At 42.2% G+C, this 21,094-nt stretch overlaps 1 protein-coding gene across 3 annotated transcripts in view; it reads right to left on the bottom strand.

The window, feature by feature from the left end:
• Nucleotides 1-17,151, bottom strand: part of RNF10 (ring finger protein 10) — a 33,574-nt gene extending 16,423 nt beyond the window's left edge. The window contains exons 1-3 of one of the 3 annotated variants that reach the window (XM_077875901.1): nt 16,863-17,151; nt 6,696-6,892; nt 18-217 (exon numbers count right to left, since the gene is read on the bottom strand). In XM_077875901.1, the coding sequence (XP_077732027.1) occupies nt 18-217; nt 6,696-6,892; nt 16,863-17,019 (554 nt within the window). In that variant the 5' untranslated portion in view covers nt 17,020-17,151. The remainder of the gene's footprint in view (nt 1-17; nt 218-6,695; nt 6,893-16,862) is intronic. The other 2 variants (XM_077875900.1, XM_077875899.1) reach the window with 2 other exon arrangements.
• Between the last annotated feature and the right edge of the window lie 3,943 nt (nt 17,152-21,094).

Here is a 21,094-nt window from a genome sequence, read left to right as displayed (position 1 = left end):
AAAGGAGGCATACTCACTTGGCCTGTAAAAAGAGTTCCTTGTTAAAAGGCTTATGTCCCCACTTGTTCCTTTTTCCCCAGCTGCCATGTCCACTGCCTTCAAAGTGACCCGCCTGGCCACGCGGTTCAAAAGTGAAATTCAACAAGTGGTTCAGATTGATCTTCTTCGGACCAGAGAACTGGGCAGGGCTAAACTCTGCCCGTTGAGCCTCTGCTACCTAGAGAAAGAATGAATCAAATATTTCTGATTAGGATGACACCTCCTGATTTATAGTAGAAACTAGAATAACCCCTCCTTCCACATGGTTTAAAATACTAACTAAATGAAACATAGGCTTAAAGTAAACAATCTTCTTAGGAGAGGGTTAACACAAAAGTCTACCTAAGATCCAGGTGGGAGCAAAGTTGAGGACAAAACCTCTTAACATACAATCACTTACACTGTTCAGGCTGCCCTGCTAAAAGGCAATTAATTATTAAATGACAAAACCCAACACAAACTCCTCTAGCTATCTTGGAAGTACAAAGATTTACTTACTGGATTAATCTTTTGACAGTCCCATAGGACTCCTACACCTTCACTCTTATTACCTATTTGTTCTTTGGTCTGTTACTGACAAAAGTGAGTTTGTGGAACTAGAGTCTGGAGGCGACTTGCAGGCAGCTGCTAACTGCCATGGGCTTCAGGATCCTGCCAGAGACCTCCCATCGAAGACACACACTGCTATTCACTGTTAATTAAAACTGACAGAATTAGAACACGTAGGCAGACAATTTCAGTGTCCAGAAATAAATCCAATCAGCAGAATTGAAAGAGTTTAGAAAGTGGCAAGAAACCACACAGGAGAAATACCACTGCAAAGATGGAAGAAATCATGTTGGGGCTTTCTTAACATTCCCAAATTGAAGTGGTAGATACCGGTTATAAGTAAGCTAGTGCCATTTCCTAATACCAATTTCTCACTTAATGTCATAAGCACTGTGTCACGTCAGTCGTATTAGCATATAGTCCCTTTAAATGGCTATATACCACTACATCAGATAGGTAGGTATACTATAGGACACAGATTGTTCGTAGCTTCTCCACCAAAACAAAATAATGTTATGATAAACCTATTTTTGGATAGATCTTTGTGCACAAATATTTGGCCACATACAATTATTTCTTCTTATTGTATAGCAGGAATTACTGGGTCAAAGGAAATACAAATTCAAGGCTTTTGCTATTTAGTCTAAAAATTTAGAGATTAGTAAGCAACATCTGCACAGACATCATAAAGAGTACAGGGGCACCTGGATGGCTCAGTTAGTTAAGCATCCAACTCTTGATTTCAGCTCAGGTTATGATCTCAGGGTAGTTAGATAGAGCCCCCCATCGGGGTCCATGCTTGGCACAGAGTCCACTTAAGACTCTTCTCTCCCTCTGCCCCTTCCCTTGTTCATGCTCTCTCTAAATAAAATAAATCTAAAAAAAAAAAAAAAGAATCTAAAGAGTACAAAAAGGAACATGGTGAAAAATACCTTACATTGCAGAGGCAACCAATATGGCCTAAGATAGCTTATGCATATAGACCACAGTATATGACAGTATATATTAAGTACAGTGGCAAACCATAAACAATTTCACCATAAACAATTTCCTTCTATTTCAATAGATCCTGGGAGACAACACCCTCCTCTCCCCCACTGCTTATGTAACTCATCACAAGGAAGCTCATGACTTCCAGGTCATCCCCTGGCCTCTCATTCCCTGGATGCTCATTTCCATGTGGCTCTGCTATCCCCTTCATCAGTCTTCCACCCCCAATGACCCAACCTTAGGTAAGAGCTTATGCTTAGTCAACAAAATCCTCCACACCCTCAACCTTTTATCACCTTGTTATCCTAGCTGGCCCACTGCAACCTTCTCCAAAACTGGCCATCACAATTCCTAATTATCCTTCGAACACACTGACCCTCTCACAGTTCCTTGACCCCCACTTCATCCAGTTAGCTGGCTCTCAACTCTACCTCAGGCACCCAATTCCCAAGGACATACCATCTAGAGCTGCACCATCCTATACAGCAACCACTACTAGCCAGATGTAGCCACTGAGCACTTGAAATGTGACCAGTATCATGTAATGAAATACCATTTTAGCTATACTTGGTAAAAACATTAAAATTAATTTCACCATTTCTTTACCTTTTTAATTTAGCAACTAGAAAAGTTTAAATTATATATGGACATTTCTACTGGACAGCACTGCTCTACATCTAGACCATAGGGTAACAATCAACACTTCTCCCACCATCTTAACTCTGAGCACCAACATCCAAGCAGCAACTTCCTCCTTTCTTAGCTTGCTCCCGTTAGTCTTGATTCCAATTCTTTAGCCCCTCTGAGATCTCCAAACTAGTGATCCAATTCACCCTCACAATTTCTTTTCTTACTTGGCCTAGATCCTATGGTCAACTGCCCCCTTCTCTTTGTCATCTATACTTACCTGGCAAAACCTTCCCTTGATTAATCCAACTCTCTGCCTATATATTTCCACTCCAGCACCGACAGTTACACACAAGAACACAACCACATCACACCAATCAGTCTCACTTAAGTAGACCCTTAGGCCATCTGGCAATACTACAACCTGATGGCATTTCTGTACTCGCTAAATTCCCCAGTCACCCAGACAACTCCATTCCTCAGGACTTCCAAGGCTCCTCTCTTAGATCACCTTCCTTATTTTACTGAGACAAGAAGATCAGAAAAGAATTCCTACATCCTCCTACCAATACTTCTGCCTTCCTCTTGTTACTGAAGATGAACTGGCAAAGCTCCTATCTAAGCCGATTCCTCCACTTGTATACAAAATCCCAACTCCTCAAGGACTCAAGGACAAGGTTATAGCAATTCTCCCCCTTTCCTATGCATATTTGCCCCCTCACAGGACAATCCCATTACCGGACAGATGCTGTAATTTCTCTAAATTTAAAACCTCTCAACTTCACACTCCCTCACCTCTCTTTGCCCCTTTAGAGCAAAGCCACTAGAAAGTACTGTCTGAACTTGCTGTTTCTTCCTCCTATCCTTCCATTTTCTCTAAATCTATGCCAATCAAGTTTTTGTCCTCACTGCTCTACCAAAGCAGCTCAAGGCCAACAACCTACCTTCATATTATCAAATCTAGTGATTCACTCTGTCCTAATATTCCATAACCTATCAGCAGAGGGCAAAACTGGTCACTTTCTCCAAAAGCCTTTTGGTTCTCCCCCCACCCCCCTTTAAAGATTTTATTTATTCATTCATGAGAGACACAGAGAAAGAGAGGCAGAGGGAGAAGCAGGCTCCATGCAGGGAGCCTGACATGGGACTCAATCCTGGGTCTCCAGGATCAGGCCCTGGGCTGAAGCAACACTAAACCGCTGAGCCACCCAGGCTGCCCATCTTTCCTCCCTTTTTGCTCATGCCTTATGATCCATACTCAGGCCTCAGTCCTTAAATTGCCTTTCTGCAGCACTCCTTAACAATCCCACCTAATTCCACAGCTGCAAACACCAAATGCATGCAGATACCTCTCTAGCCTGGGTCTCCTCCCTGAACTCCAGATTCCATTTACTACCTCTCTCTACTTAGAAATCCAGTAACCATCTCAACACAAACATATTCCTAAAATGAAGTTCTTTATCGCAACTCCTCCCTCTTCTCTTCCAACCACCCCCCGCCCAAAACCTGGTACTTCCTGGAAATCTTCCACACTTTGGGCTCCTGCCAAAAACATTCATTTATTCAAAGTTATTCATTTCTCTGCTCAGACCCCATATCTAACATATTTTTAAAAATCCTGTTGGTAAAACAAAAAAACAAAAAAACTCTGTTGGTTCTACCTTCCGATGTCACCCCAATAGGCATGCTTCTCACCAGTTATCACTGTTTCAAAGCTTCCATCACTCTCTTCAGAAATATCTTAAGAGCCTCCCTGGTTCCACTCTCCCCTTTAAAACTCCAAGTCAGATTATAGTACTTCTCTTCTTAAACCCCCAATAGCTTCCCATCTCTGTGAACAAAAAGCAAAAGTCTCATAAGGCCCCACATGATCTGACCCTTCTTTCCCAATCTTAAGCTTCATTCCCTACTTCTCTTGCTCCACTCAAGATAGCCTACTGTTTTACCTCAAACAAACCAAACATTACCATCTCTGATCCCCTGCTATTTGTGCACTTATTCCTTCCAGCTAAGATGCTCTTCCTCAAATTTATACAGTATGCTCCCTTGCTACATTCAAGACTCTACTCAAACTTCACCTCCTCAGAGCAGCTTTCCTTAGGCACCTCCTAAAACTGTTCTCTTGGGGCACCTGGGTGGCTCAGTAGGTTAAGCATCTGCCTTCAGCTTAGGTCATGATCCCAGGGTCCTGGTATCAAGCCCTGCATCAGGCTCCCTGCTTAGTGGAGGTCTGCTTCTCCCTCTGCCACTGCCACCTCCACCCGACTAGTGTGTGCTCTCTTCCTCTCAAATAAATAAAATCTTAAAAAAAATAAAAACCAGGGCATCCCCAATGGCTTAGCGGTTTAGCGCCGCCTTCAGCCCAGGGCTTGATCCTGAGGCCTGGGATGGAGTCCCACATCGGGCTCCCTACGTGGAGCCTGCTTCTCCCTCTGCCTGTGTCTCTGCCTGTTTCTAATAAATGAATAAAATCTTAAAAAAAATAAAAATTAAAAAAAAATAAAAATAAAAACTGTACTCTTTATTACTCTCTCTCCCTCTCTTTCAGTCTACTTCTTGTTAATTCGATCAGCACTTACCTTTGGATTTATTATACAGAAGATCCTTGAACAATGCAGGCATTAGGAAAACTGACCCCCTGCACAATTAAAAACCCATGTGTACGGGCAGCCCTGGTGGCGCAGCGGTTTGGCGCCGCCTGCAGCCTGGGGTGTGATCCTGGAGACCCGGGATCAAGTCCCACATCAGGTTCCCTGCATGGAGCCTGCTTCTCCCTCTTCCTGTGTCTCTGCCTCTCTCTCTGTGTCTATGAATAAATAAAATCTTAAAAAAAAAATTAAAATTAAAAATAAATTAAAAATAAAAACCCATGTGTAACTTTTGACTCCCCAAAAAAGTTAACTGCTAAAAACCTACTGTTGACTGGAAGCCTTACCGATAACAACACGTGTTTTATGTTATAGGTATTATCACTGTATTTTTACAGTAAAGCTAGAGAAAAGGAAGTGTATTAAGAAAATCAAAACAGGGGCACCGGGCAGCCCCGGTGGCGCATCGGTTTAGCACTGCCTGCAGCCCAGGGCGTGATCCTGGAGACCTGGATCGAGTCCCACATCAGGCTCTCTGCATGGAGCCTGCTTCTCCCTCTGCCTGTGTCTCTGCCTCTCTCTCTCCCTCCCTCTCTGTGTGTCTCTATGAATAAATAAAATCTTTTAATAAAAAAAAAAAAAAAAAAAAAACCGGGGGCACCTAGTGGCTCAGTTGGTTAAGTGTCAACTCTTGATTTCAGCTCAGGTCATGATCTCAGGGTCATGGGATCAAGCCCCGAGTCAGGCTCTGTGCTCAGCATGGGGTCTGTGTGAGATGAGATTCTCTCTCCCTCTGCCCCTCCCCCTGCTCATTCTCTCAATAAATAAAATTTAAAAAAAAAAAGGAAAATCAAAATATATTTACAGTACTCTATAAAAAAACAAAAAAACAACCACATAAGGGTACCCATGCAGTTCAAACCTGTGTTGTTCAAGGGTCAAACTGTGTCAACTGTGTTTATCTCCCTAAACTAGAATATAAGCTCCTGAGGGACAATGTTCCACTCAGTATTGTATTCCAAACTGAATGTTATCTGATATACAGTACAAGAAGACTAAATTTTTGGTGAATGAATGAATTTTTCCATGAATACATTAACTCTGTCTTATTCTATAATGGTTTCAGAGTACAGAACATTCAAACAGGAAGATAATTTAACCAGTTCCTTAATAATTTAGGTTGTTTCTGAGATTTTGCAACTACCATCAATGCTATAATGAATTCCCTTGTACAGAAGTCTTTATGCACTTACAAAAGGATACCTAAGAAACTCCTAAAATCAGGGATGCCTGGGTGGTTTCAATGGTTTGAGCATCTGCCTTTGGCTCAGGTCATGATCCTGGGGTCCTGGGATCGAGTCCTGCATCAGGCTCCACAGGGAACCTGCTTCTCCCTCTGCCTGTGTCTCTGCCTCTCTGTCTCTCTCATGAATAAATTAAATCAAGAAAAGAAAGAAAAGAAAGAAACAAAGAAAGAAACTAAGAAACTCCAAAAATCAGACTACCTGAGACTAGGATATAGCATCTTACATTTTGCTAGATACCACAAGGCAAAAGTCATTAATTAAAGTCACTTTATTACCTAAATATCCAATAGGTACCTCTAATTCAGGAGTGATAATAGAAGGACTATACAAAGTAAGGTACCACAAATTTGCTATAATTTATCACAACCCGTGATTATGACTATCTTCTTCCTCCAAGGAAATTTTCTTAACTTGCAAGGGAAGAAAGGAGGCAAAGTTCCAAACCTCGTTAATCCCTAAACTATTTAAGACTGCTTTGGTTATTTACTCTTCCACCTCTTTCTCCCCTCCTCCCCAACTACTGGGACAGGGTGGGGAAGTGGATCAGAGCTTATGCTCCTCCTTATTCTAGAAAGAACATTCTTAAATTCCATACCTCATCTCGTCTTCCACCATTAAAAGAAGAGCTAAAGACTTTGCTGCTGCCGCCGCCCCTCTGTGGAGGCATCTTGTTAAAAGTTTTGCTTTTCTGTGAATTGGAGCGACGGGACTGGTTGCTAAAATTTTCATTTTTGGGATAGGAAGGTTCACGTTTGCGATTAAAACGCTTGGATCCATTTGAGTTCTTTCCATCTGAAAGCAAAGAAAGGCAAAGAATTAGTTAAGAAATAATACAGAGCTCCTGGCTGGATCAGTCGGAAGAGCATGCAATATTTGATCTTGGGGTTGTAGGTTCAAGACCCCCATCAGGTGTGGACATTACCTAAAAAAGAAAAATCTTTAAAAATAAACAAACAGGGGTGCCTGGCTGGCTCAGTAAGAAGAGCCTGTGATTTCTTATCTCAGGGTTTTAAGGAAATAAAATCTTTAAAAAAGGCCTTGTAGGGCCCTTCTACAAACTCTACGAAATCTAGGTTTGGACCAGAGCTTTGGGCAAGACATCTCTTAGTAAAGTGGATTTTTGTTTTTTAAATGATAAAGACTTGGGACACCTGGGTGGCTCAGAGGTTTGGTACCTGCCTTCAGCACAGGGCATGATTCTGGAATCCCAGGATCAAGTCCCACATTGGGCTCCCTGCATGGCGCCTGCTTCTCCCTCTGCCTATGTCTCTGCCTCTTGCTCTGTGTCTCTCATAAATAAATGGATAATATCTTAAAAAAAAAAAAAAGACAAAGACTAAAGGATCCCTCCCTTCAGAAGGGATACAAATATAGATCAGGGGCAGCCCCGGTGGCTCAGCGGTTTGGTGCCTGCCTTTGGCCCAGGGCCTGATCCTGGAGACCGGGGATCGAGTCCCACGTCGAGCTCCCTACATGGAGCCTGCTTCTCCCTCTGCCTGTGTCTCTGCCTCTCTCTCTGTGTCTCTCATGCATAAATAAATAAAATCTTAAAAAAAAAATGTAGATCAAGCCACAGATTCTCAGTTCATAATGTCTTTTTTACAGAGCTTAACCACTGCTCTTATAAAAGCCAATTTAGATGAAGTGATAGGAAAGGGAACAGCCTGGGGCAACTGGCTGGCGCCGTCAGCTCAGCATACAACTCTTGATCTTGGGGTCCTGATTTCAGGAGCCCCACAATGGGCGTGGACCCTACTTCAAAAAAATTTTTTTAATTAAAAAAAAATAAGAAAAAGGGAACAGCCTATCAGAGAAAGTATTTTATCTGGAAGCAGGGTAGAGGACATTATTCTCCTTAAATTACTACAACATAACGAAATGGCTTGGCCTAGGCCCCAGCAGGTACATTCAAGAAACATAACAATAGGGATCCCTGGGTGGCGCAGCGGTTTGGCGCCTGCCTTTGGCCCAGGGCGCGATCCTGGAGATCCAGGATCGAATCCCACGTCAGGCTCCCGGTGCATGGAGCCTGCTTCTCCCTCTGCCTGTGTCTCTGCCTCTCTCTCTCTCACTGTGTGCCTATCATGAATAAAAAAAAAAAAAAAAGAAACATAACAATAAAATATTTACATATACACTAGACATCAAACTGAGAAGCCATTAAATTGACAAAACAGAAGAAATGGAGTTCTAAGAACATATTAGATCAGCATGAGTCATATGCTTTTAAACAGTATTTCTTGGAGCACCTGGGTGGCTCAGCCAGTTAAGTGTCTGACTCTTGGTTCTGGCTAAGGGTTGTGAGATGGAGTGCCACACGGGACTCTGCATTCAGCCTGAGATGCTCTCTCCCTTTGCCCCTCTCTCTGCTCGCACTCTCTACCTCTAAAACTCCCTCAAAAAATCTTTTTATAAATATATTTTTTTCCTCCAGTTTTAAGAATATATGTTTAATTCTGAAATCTGAAATAATTTAAATTTGCCACTATCCACAGAACAGCAACTTACAGTACATAATTTCCTTTCACTCTCCATTTTTTTTTTTAAAGATTTATTTATTCATGAGAGACACACACAGAGAGAGAAGTAAAGAGATAGGCAGAGGGAGAAACAGGCTCCATGCAGGGAGCCCGACGTGGGACTTGATCCAGGGTCTCCAGGATCATGCCCTGGGCCGAAGGTGGCGCTAAAGTGCTGAGCCACCCTGGCTGCCCCCTAACTCTCCATTTTATACACTTGCCACATATCTTCCACAAAATGACAGACATATAAGATATACTGTCTTCTATTACTCCATGAGCATTTTCATGCATCTCTAGTCTTCAAAGCATGATTAATGGCTACACTGTCTACCATATGTTTACAATATAATCAATCTTCTATTGCTATATATTTAGAAGGTTTCTAGTTTTTTGCTAGTTAGCATTGGGAGCCTGTGTGTATATGATTATGTCAAACTCTCAAAGTAAAAGCAGATAAAATATGATCACTAAGGCTTTTTATGCATCCTCACATTGCTTTCTAGAACCATTATACCTATTTATTTATATCCTAACAATACTATAACGGAAAAAGTCTATGTCACTACATAGTTGACAACATAGAGGTGAATAAACTTTATTAAACTGAAGGGTCAAAATAATTTCTTGCTTTAAATTTGATTTTTTCTGAAGAGTAGCAACAAATACTTTTTCAATCTATTGACCATTTGCATTTTGTGTAAAGAGCACTTGTTCATATTCTTTGCCCCATTTTTTCTACTCAGGTGCTGAATGGCACAGATTAGTTTGTCCCAAACTGAACAAAGAATCCCAACAACACACATTTAACATATGCCAAAGTCTCTCTCGCTCTCTCTATGTCTATCATAAATAAATAAATAAATAAATAAATTAATTAATTAATTAATCAATCTTTAAAAAAAATTTGTGTGGGAACTGTTGAAAATTTTAACATTTCTTTTTTTTTTAATTTTTATTTATTTATGATAGCCACACAGAGAGAGAGAGAGAGAGAGAGAGAGAGAGAGGCAGAGACATAGGCAGAGGGAGAAGCAGGCTCCATGCACCGGGAGTCCGACGTGGGATTCGATCCCGGGTCTCCAGGATCACGCTCTGGGCCAAAGGCAGGCGCTAAACCACTGCGCCACCCAGGGATCCCAAAATTTTAACATTTCAAAAAAAAATTTTAACATTATTAGGTTTGATAACATAATGAAAATTAATTTTCATTATGAAAAATTGGATATATTTGTTACTATATCACAAAAAGGTCAATAATGCCCCCCAGATATGTAAAAATATTAAGCTTTCTTTTTAGCAGATATTTTTCAATAAGCATTGACAGTTATGAAGCATATTAATATAACTTATTCTCAGTAAGACTTATAAACACACAAACATATATATGTGTATATATAACTCACAGAAACAGGTCTGCAAAGGCAACACAGCAAGCTGACTTATGTATATAAAAAAAGTTCTGTATACTTACCATTTGGGTAATTTTTAAAACTATTAAGTACCTAGAAAAAATTATTTCTAGATAAGATGACCAGTTTATTTTATAGCAGATTTTAAAAATCCAAGGTGAAGCATATCCTCAAAGAAAAAAAGGAAACAGCTAATAAAATCAGAGTCCGAATTTTGAAAGCAATAGCTTCACACTACTTTTATCACCACCATGGGACAAATAAGAGGTATGCCATTCTCTCCAAACCTGACCAAACCACAACCTGGGAATCAAGCTAACAGGCACAGGAGATGGCAGCAATGTAAACAGAGAACAGATGGTCACAGAAACTCTGCCAGACAAGGTTTACTCCTACCAGTCACCTTAAATCCCAGTTAGAGAAAGTGACTAGAGTTTAATCTGAAGCTATAAACTTAAGAACTACACTTTTACCTACTACTTCAGTCAGCCATAGTTATTGTCCAACACAGCATCACTGGTAACATAAAGCGAAGCTCCAGATCTCTTAAATGTTGTCTTACCTATGGAGTTGATAAGATTTCAAATAAGTGGAAATTCAGAGGGAGAGTGCAAGTTTACCATGAGAACAAATGAGATCTCATGAAAATAGGCATATACAGAAAACGTTAAGTTTCCCAAATCTCATTGCCCAAGACCATCTCAGATGATACTACATTTGACCCTAATACTTTCAAGACAAACACCTACCAGTTGCAAAGATTTAGGTAAAGCCACATTCTACATTTTGAGTGCTCAAGAAAGTTAAGCTGGTACTCAGCAGGCGCACTCTTTTCATTTCTTCACTTATTACTACACAGGCAAGGAAGCAGTTTCATCATCTTTACAGAACTGCTCATTTCTAAAACAGATTACAAAACTGACCACATACGGATCTACGATTTTAGTTGCTAAAATCAACTCCTTCATCTTGTTTTCCATTTTCCTAGGGTATGCAGTCAGATATCTGAAGTGAGAGGCCAATTCTTATCTCTAGACCCAGGCAACAGATAGCTAAAAATTGAAGGTGCAGTCAGGCCTGTGACCCAGAGATAAAGTTCAGAGTACTGTTTTTGGGATGTCTTGTAGACAACTTGCCAGGACACACATGTCAATAACATGGGGGTGGAATCTGTCCTCCTTTCTCTGAAAGGAGATAGCAATGAAGATGATCTGCTTCAGATTTTGGAAAGAGAAAAAAAAAAAAAAAAAGGTCAAGTTCCTAGCAGAAACTTATTCTCTGCTGCAAGTTTTAAATTTCAAAGTGGTGGTTCTCAATCCTGGCTACGCAGAAGAATCACTTATAGAGACTTTTAAAACTATGGATGCCAAGGGGGAATCCCTGGGTGGCTCAGCCTAAATCCCAGGTGGTTTAGCACCTGCCTTTGGCCCAGGGCGCGATCCTGGAGTCCCAGGATTGAGTCCCGTGTCGGGCTCCCGACATGGAGCCTGCTTCTTCCTCCTCCTGTGTCTCTGCCTCTCTCTCTCTCTATCATAAATAAATAAGTAAATCTTTAAAAATAAAAAAAATAAAACCATGGATGCCAGGGCCCAAGGATCTAACCCAGATCTAAACAATCAGAAAGAATCCCTAAGTGGGGTGCCTGGGTAGCTCAGTTGGTTAAGCTGCTTTCTTCGGCATGGGTCTTGATCCAGGGTCCTGAGATCAAGTCCCCGCCGAGTGGGGCTCTCTGCTCAGCAGGAAGCCTGCTTCTCCCTCTCCCTCTGCCTGCTTATGCGCACACACTCTCCATCAAGTAAGTTAAAAAAAAAAAAAAAAAAAAAAGAATCCCTAAGAAAGAGCTCCACACAACCCTATTTTTAAAAAAAGATCCCCGGGAAATTCTGATGCACAAGCCAGAGCTGAGAACAACTGCTGAGAACTACTGTCAAGACACATTCCAAAATGGACAAGACCATTAGTTAAATGGCTCAAATCCAGAACTCAGGATCACAGAATCAACAAGAGACTTGAAAATTTAATCCAGTGTCTCAGTTCTTCCACATTTCCCTAACAGAAAGGTCTCTACTAAATAACACATCTCAGTCCTTCCCCTCATTACCAAATTAAAGACCATCAATTTTTCACAGTTAAATAAATTGGCATCATCAACATTTCTAGCTCTAGTTCTAACAGGTGGCACAACCTAGAGGTCAGAATAGCAGCCAGGAAATTTCTACTGCTGATTCATGCTATAATCACAAGCAAGTTCCTAACCCATCACTCAGAGTGGCTGACAAGCACCTCCGGAGGGGCAACATATGGCCTTACTACAGAAACAACTGACAACAAATTGAATCCAGCTGAAATTCTCATTCTGAACAAAAGGGAGAAGTAGTATCAAGAATGACACATGTCAAGTTTCTCACCTGCTAAGGGAATTTATACAAAGGTTAGTTTATAAATAATGCCCAGGACTTCTTAAGAATTCACTTGAGGGGCACCTGTGTGGCTCAGTTGGTTAGGCATCCAACTCCTGATTTCAGCTCAGGCCATGATCTCAGAGTCAGGATGGAGCCCCATGTTGAGCTCCACACAGGGCATGGAGCCTGCTTAAGATTCTCTCTCTCCCCCCATCCCTCTCCTAAATAAATAAAAGAATTCACTTGAACAAATCCTCTCAATCCCCTCTAAAGCCTCAGTTTTCTTGTCCATGAAATAAGGTTTATCCTCTACTATACCTCCTCATAGGGTCATGAAGATTAAAACTTCTGTAAAATGCCTACAACAGTGGTTGGCACAAAGTTTCCATTATTATTTGGAAGACTATTATAATTAATAAATCTAAATAATTCCTGTCAAGAGCACCCACTAGACTTCCAACAAAGCCATATAAACCAAAGACTCCAGCCAACAGGCCCGGAAATTCTTGTAACTTCTCTTAAATGGTTATTAAAAGCTTCAAGTCACCTCAATTTTCAAAGCCATCAAAACCTCCTGGTCCATTTACAGCTTAGAAGCAAGTCTTCAAGGCAGATTACCACTAGTAACCTGGCTCCTGGTACCGGAATAGGAGGAAGTGTGTCAGGATAGTGCTTCATATCATCAACCTCAAAATAACTACTTCATAATACCTGACCTTCCCTTAACCTCCATGGTAGTACCATCCCCCGCCTAGGGGAATGGGGCAAGAGCCTGGTTCTGGGCCAGGTTCCATTGTTTGTCCATAAACTCCTTAACCTCTCTTGCCTCTTTTTACTTTCTTTGCTCTTTCTAAATGACTTTCCCCAAACTTTACACCACTTTTCTCCTCTGGGCTATATTCTTGGGCTATTCACTGTTAAACATTCTTAGAATTACATCTTAGGCCTACTGAACAAAGCTGTAGGAATAAATCCAAGAAAAGGAATGTTCTGTGAATGTCTAAAGTAATTAGCCAAAGGAAAGAAACTGTGGTATGCCACTATGGCAGAAAAGACCAAGTTAAATCCCAGGAGCCAAATTTACCTATTTCCTGAGTGTGTGAACTTAAGCCAACTGCAGAAACAAAGATTCAAGTATATTAAACATGTAGCTAGGAAGCAAATGACCATTTCTGACATGCAGTTTAGAAAACAGAACAGAGGGTTTTTTTCCTCACCTGAGGTAGGGAAAGAAGAAAGGAGAATTAAATATTTAAAATCTGAACAACCCCTGTTCCTGTTACTTTAACAAAGAAAGGTAAGTTATGTATTTTCACCTCACCCTCCCTTTTCTTTCTTCAACTCAGAGCTCTGAAACTCAAGAGGTCAAGTTTCCAGCAGAATCAAGTACATGAAGTATTGAGTCAGCTGCTAAAATACTACAGAAACCTATGGAATTGGGATCCCTGGGTGGCGCAGCGGTTTAGCGCCTGCCTTTGGCCCAGGGCGCGATCCTGGAGATCTGGGATCGAATCCCACGTCAGGCTCCCGGTGCATGGAGCCTGCTTCTCCCTCTGCCTGTGTCTCTGCCTCTCTCTCTCTCACTGTGTGCCTATCATAAATAAAAAATTAAAAAAAAAAAGAAACCTATGGAATTATGCTGAATATGAGCCTACCGATTTGTTAGAACCCTCTAGAATCAGTGTATAAGAGGTCCTGAATGATATGTGCCATAACAGCATTGGTCTTAGCTATGTTCTATTTTAAATTTTTTTCTTTTTAAGATTTTATTTATTCATTCGTGAGAGAGAAGCAGAGGCATAGGCAGAGGAAAAAGCAGGCTCCCTGCAGGGAGGCTGATGCGGGACTCGATCCTAGGACCCTGGGATCACGGCCTGAGCCAAAGGCAGATGCTCAACCACTGACCTACCCAGGTGCCCCTAACTATAACGTTTTTGGGTTTTTTTTTAAGATTTTATTTATTTATTCATGAGAGACACAGAGAGAGAGAGAGGCAGAGGGAGAAACAGGCTCCATGCAGGGAGCCCAACGTGGGACTCGATCCCGGAACCCTAGGATCACGCCCCAGGCAGAAGGCAGGCGCTAAATCTCTAAGCCACTCAGGGATCCCCAGCTATAACGTTCTTAGGGCAGCATTTGCTGCCCTTCAGTTCAACCTTAAAAGTTAGCCGATATCCAGCTTTTCCTAAGCCATTTTTAATTTCTACCTACTCTGCCTTTGATCTGTTTCTAAATGCATGCAGTGGATTATGCCTAATAAACTCTGTATTTAGCTACAAACCTATCCTTCCTATTTGTTAAGGGTACATGGCAGTAGCCAGAAAAGTAGGCATTGGCAATGGCAAACATGCACAAGCTTGCTAACATATTAAAAACTAATGCTACCAGATGGCACACTGCATATTTTATAAAACTTGGCAAAAACTCCTTCCTTCCATAAAAGCTTTCAATTAAGAAGGTGAACAAGTGTTTTAAGAGCATTTTATACTATTCAACTGTTATTAAAAAATCACCTTACTCAGAAAACCAACAATAAGTATTCTATACAAGTCTATCTGAAACACTAACAAATATTTTCTTGGTCAAACTACAACAATTCTCTATCATCCTGATGGGTAATCAGAGTTAGGTCTAACCAACATATTCAAAGTTAGGGACAAAATAAGTAAAATGCCTTAAAATATCGGTTTTCTTATTGGATTTATTATTGTCACAAACATTCACTACTGCCTCACTACAGAATAAACCAAAGACAATTATTGCAATAGACTCATTATTTTATGTCAGTGGTTTAAAAGGAAGCCCAGAAAAATTAGTTGACAATTCACACAGCTAGAAAATCATCATCTTTAACTTCACACCTAGGAATAGAGTGTGAATAAAATTTTCCCTGCAAAAGGACTCTAACCTACTAAAAGTAGTTATTTATCAATTACACCAAAAACTTTTAGACTAAACCAAACCAGCAGTTCTAACACTAGCCAAGAGGGGTGGCTACCCTCTAATTCTAGAGGGATATGTGATAAAGCTACACATGGGCAAAACCCCCAAATTAATCTACATAATACTGCCCGAAAGTCCACACTAATCCCTGCTTAGTTATTTAAAGCATTTATTATTGATACAATTGGCCTCCACCTGGAACTCCTATAAACAATTTCTAGAAGTCTTCAGCATACCAGGTAAACAAGTTTGCTATACCCAAAAGATCAACTCTGAACAAGTCAGTCTTAAGATTGTTTTTTCTCTTTGTTTTTAAGCCTGACAGTTTTTAAATCTTAAAAAGTGTTAAATCGGACATCCACATTTGGGGACTTCAAATGTTCCCTGTCTGCCACACATCCTCACTTCCACTGCAAACATCTTCCTGTTACTGCTCATATAATCACAGCAGAAAATAGCAGAGATTTGTACACAGGCTTTGAAGTACTATAGAGAACATTCAACTCCAGACTCTGCCAACTCCTAAACTCCTGGCCTCTCAGCTTTTTCCTTCTTCAGAAATGAACAATTCCACCTTGCTGGACAAGCTAACAATCAGAGTATAGATAACAGAGGTATAAACCTAGCCTAGGCCCTGGTGCATGGTTAAGCCCTCAATAAGCAGTAGCTATCATCACCAAGATGGTCATAACATCGAAAGGCCTGACTACAAAAATAAAATTTTTCCTGCAAAAGGACTCTAACCTACTACAGGAAAACAAGCATGATGTGTATGTGGCGACTAGCTGTCAGGTATTCTTCTAAGCTCTTAGTTCCGTTTGTTTTCTAAGTTAATTTAATTAATTATTATCTCTACCTTCACGGAAAAGGAAATTTGGAAGCTCAAGGTTTGGCAGATCTAAAAAGGCTGAATCAGAGCCCTCGATCTTAACTACTCCTCCACAATGAACAAAGCCATTAGAGGACCAGTCTTCCTCAACAGAGAAATGGATCCGGAACCAGATGACTAGGAAATTTGAGTTTGAAAAGTCCTTGGGCCCCACCCTCCCCTGTTTAAACTTGAATACTCTCCAATGCTAATTCAACATTAAAGGGTAGAACAACTCGGTGGTTTAGAAGCGTGGACTGGTGAGTCAGACAAACCAGCAGGTCTTAAGGCCTGCCGTGAGGCACATACCCTACCTTTTCTGAACCTCAGTTTCCTCATCCACAAAATGGGGATAAGAATAGCACCTACTTCACCAATCTGTTTCGAGTATTAATGCAAGGTTAATGCAAGCATTCACCTAAACCACGCTGCACCGTGTTCATGAAGTGTTAGTGTATAAATAACGGGAGCCACGGAAAAGGGGAGAAAGGTAGAAATGATGGTAGAAAGCGGAGCTGTCCCTGGGTGACCCAGCGGACAACAGAGCGAGGATCCTCCCCAGCCTCGGGGGCAGTCGCCCCCCGCTCCCCGCCCCCCGTCCGGGGAGCACGCCCTTACCGCTCTTGGGTTTAGACTCGCCGGCCGGCCCCGCCGAGGCGGAGCGGGGCGGCTGTTGCCCTTTGCTGCTGCCCGAAGAGGCGGAGGAGCTGCTGGAGCCGCTGTTCTTGTCCATGTCGGAAGCGGTGGCGGCGGCGCTGGGGGAGCTCTGCGGCATCAACGGGGGCCTCGGCGGCGGCGGCGGTCGGAGCGGAGCGGGCGCGGCGGGGACCCAGGCTCATGGCGTTCGGGGCCGGCGGGGGTCGGCGGCGGCAGCGGTTCTCGGCCTTCATGGCGACATTTTTCCCTGTTTCCTTCCTCGGCTTCTCAAACTGGAAAGAGAAGCGGCGGGCGGGGCTGTCGAGCCCGGCGGCGGCGGCGGCGGCGGTGGTGGCGACAGAGAAGGAGGAGGAGGCCGGGGCTCGGAGGTCCGGGCCGGGCCTGGCGGGGCGGAGGCTGCGGGGGAAGGGGAGGCGAGGGAGGGTGCGCGAGCCCCGCCGGCCGGCCGGACACGCTCTCCCGCCGCGGGGCAGGGGAGAGGGCTGGCTGTCTTGGTGTCGGGGACGGGTGTCTCCGACACAGCAACCGACACTCGCCTCTGGGCCGAGGCCGAGGTGCTCCGGCAATGGCGACGAGTCGCCAAACAGCATCTCGAAGAACCCGGATGGACTATATATAGTGGCAATGTAGGAGTGACGCCCTCTGGGAAATGTAGTTTTCTACCTACATCCGGGCCCAGTGAGTTCCACCCTCCCACCCCTCCGTTTGAAAGGATGATGGGACTTATAGTTCAGGTTTTAGTTTAAGTAGGCTAATAATGTGCACAATAATATGCACCACTACTAATAACCCAAACATTGGAATATCTGTGGAATCCTTTTGTTTATTTATTGGTTATGGTTCTTAATCTAGTATGAATATCAATTTATTTATGGCTCTATCCCCCAATATTTTTTAAATTTTTTTATTGATGTTCAATTTACCAACATACAGAATAACCCCCAGTACCCGTCACCCAATCACTCCCACCCCCCGCCCTCCTCCCCTTCAACCACCCCTAGTTCGTTTCCCAGAGTTAGCAGTCTTTACGTTATGTCTCCCTTTGTGATATTTCCCACACATTTCTTCTCCCTTCCCTTATATTCCCTTTCACTATTATTTATATTCCCCACATGAATGAGAACATATAATGTTTGTCCTTCTCCGACTGACTTACTTCACTCAGCTATCCCCCAATATTAATAAGGGCAAAAATAATGACAAAACCCTACATTTAATATCACTGCACAGCACTTCCTCATACAAAACTTCATTTCATTGTTAACAAGTCATTTATTAATAGGAGCCATTGTCAGGGTGCCTGGGTGGCCCAGTTGGTTAAGCATCCAACTCTTTTTTTTTTTTTTTTTTTTTTTTAATTTATGATAGTCACACACAGAGAGAGAGAGGCAGAGACACAGGCAGAGGGAGAAGCAGGCTCCATGCACCGGGAGCCCGACGTGGGATTCAATCCCAGGTCTCCAGGATCGCGCCCTGGGCCAAAGGCAGGCGCCAAACCGCTGCGCCACCCAGGGATCCCTAAGCATCCAACGCTTGGTTGCAGCCCAGATCATGATCTCAGGGTCGGTCCTGAGATGGAGCCCTGAGTCAGGCTCCTGGCTTTCAAAGTCTGCTTAAGATTCTCTCTCCTCCTCTCCCTCTGCCCCTCACCTCCCCTGCTCGCGTGTGTATGCTTTCTCTCAAGAAAATATATGTATTTCATTGTTAATAGTATTATCTTTGAGAGCTTATCATTAGCAGGCATTGCACTGTGGATTATATGGATTATCACACTTAATACATCAACTCAAACTTAAAGACAAGGAAAATGGTTCAAAAAGCTTAGATCAGAAGCACCTGGGTGGCTCAGTGGTTGAGTGTATGCCTTTAGCTCAGGTTGTGATCCTGGAGTCCCAAGATCCAGTCCTACATCAGGCTCCCAGCGAGTAGTCTGCTGTCTCTGCCTCTCTCTGTGTGTCTCTCGTGAATAAATAAATAAAATCTTTTAAAAAAACTATTATAATCTTTGTTCCCATTCCTCAACTGAAATCTCTCCATAAAATCCAAGTCCAGCTATTTTGTACACTGGAGAAAAAGTTCAGTTGGAAGTATGATGTTTTTATTGCCAAGTTGCCTGAGCCAACTCAAAAAAAACTATACAAAAAAATAAGCAAGTGTTCCACACTCTGATAGCTGTGCATGATACAATCCTGAAGGGCTTAGTCTTCCTAAGTGAAATTATGGGCAAGAAAATCCACACAAAACTGGATGGCAGCCAGCTTGTAATAGTTCATTTGGATAAAACATAGCAGAACAATGTGGAACACAAAGGTGAAGCTTTTCCTGCTGTCTATAACAAGTTCACTAGCAAGGATGTTAACTTTAAATTCCCAGAATTCACTTGTAAACAAAACTGACTAACATATCATTCACCCAAAAGAAAGGAAGAAAGGGAGGGAGTAAGGAAGAAAAACTATAAGGAAAGATGGTAACAAGAACTATCATAAAGTTAACACAAAATGCTGACTATAGCAAAGGCTCCAAGGAGATGTACAAACAGTTGAGGAGGTAGAGGAGGGCTTCTCAGAGAGGTGTCACTTGAGCATAGAAGGATCAGTGGAATTTCAGCAGTCATATCTGAACAAGTAAATAGATAAAATCCTAGAATTCCCCTCATTGGGTCCTTCTTGGCTTCTTTTGCAGCATCACCATATGGGATATAAAACAATAAGTATGTATATATAAGTCAATCAATTTCTTGAAATTAATAGTTTTAACTCGAATAAAGAAAATGAGATACTAATCTCATATTTTTATTTTTTATTTTTATATTTTTAAAAGATTTTATTTATTTATTCATTAGAGACACAGAGAGAGAAGCAGAGACACAGGCAGAGGGAGAAGCAGGCTCTCAGCAGCGAGTCCAATGTGGGACTTAGAACTCGACCCTAGGACTTCGGGATCATGCCCTGAGCTGAAGGCAGATGCTCAACCACTGAGCGACCCAGGCGTCCCTCATATTTTTTTTTATTTCTTTTATTTATTAATGATAGTCACAGAGAGAGAGAGAGAGAGAGAGAGAGAGAGAGAGAGGCAGAGATATAGGCAGAGGGAGAAGCAGAGGGAGAAGCAGGCTCCATGCACCCGGAGCCCAATGTGGGATTCGATCCCGGGTCTCCAGGATCGCGCCCTGGGCCAAAGGCAGGCACCAAACCGCTGCGCCACCCAGGGATCCCTTCATATTTTTATTTTAAAGATTTTATTTATTTATTTTGAGAGGGACAGAGAGCGAGAGCACGAGCAGAGAGAGGGAGAAGCAGACTCCCTGCCTCAGCAGGGAGACCAACATGGGGCTTGATCCCAGCACCCTGAGATCATGACCGGAGCCAAAGGCGGACGCTTAACCAACTGAGCCACCCAGGTGCCCCTAATCTCATATTTTTAAATTTCCTTAAAACAGCCTTCATCAGTCCTTGTCCTGCTTCACCTTTTGCAGTTTTTTCCCCACATGTCATATCAAAATGAGAACAAATACATAATGTTGGTCTGGTTTTTTTTTTTTTTAGATTTTATTTATTCATGACAGACACACACACAGAGGCAGAGACAAAGGCAGAGGGAGAAGCAGAGGAAGAAGCAGGCTCCTCGCAGGGAGCCCGATGCAGGACTCAATCCTGGACCTTGGGATCATGCCCTGAGCCGAAGACAGACAATCGCTGAGACACTCAGGTGTCTCAGTCTGGTTACTTTAATATCGAGAAGGAACAACCCCAAATCCTGAGGTCCATTCTTATGTATGACTAGATATGGAAGATAAACTAACTTTCCTTGATGAATTTTAATTTTTTTTAACAATGATGTGAGAACTCTAATTACATGGATGAATCATTCTTTCTATCACTTTTAAAAATAAAAGAGAGGGAAAGAAGAAAAATCCATGCAGCTCTTCCAAAAGAAAGCAGTAGGTGTCCATCTGTCAGGCTACACATTAAACCAGGAAGAGATTTTTCATTTTCAAAATAGTTTCTTAGGGTCCTTGGCACTTTCTCCTTGTGAAGTATTTACAGGAAACATACGTTTAAAAAGAGAATCAAAGCAGAAACATATAGAAATCCAAGCAAAACTCACCACCTCCATCCTCTTTTGCACAAGATGGTCTACATTACCCTTTCCATAAAAAAATACAGGAAAATCTGGGGTTGAAGTAAACATCC

The sequence above is a fragment of the Canis aureus genome, chromosome 27 (genome assembly GCF_053574225.1).
Source record: "Canis aureus isolate CA01 chromosome 27, VMU_Caureus_v.1.0, whole genome shotgun sequence".
Classification (NCBI taxonomy): domain Eukaryota; kingdom Metazoa; phylum Chordata; class Mammalia; order Carnivora; family Canidae; genus Canis; species Canis aureus.
The sequence above is the reverse complement of the archived record's forward strand: the minus strand, read 5'-3'. Positions and strand labels throughout refer to the sequence as shown.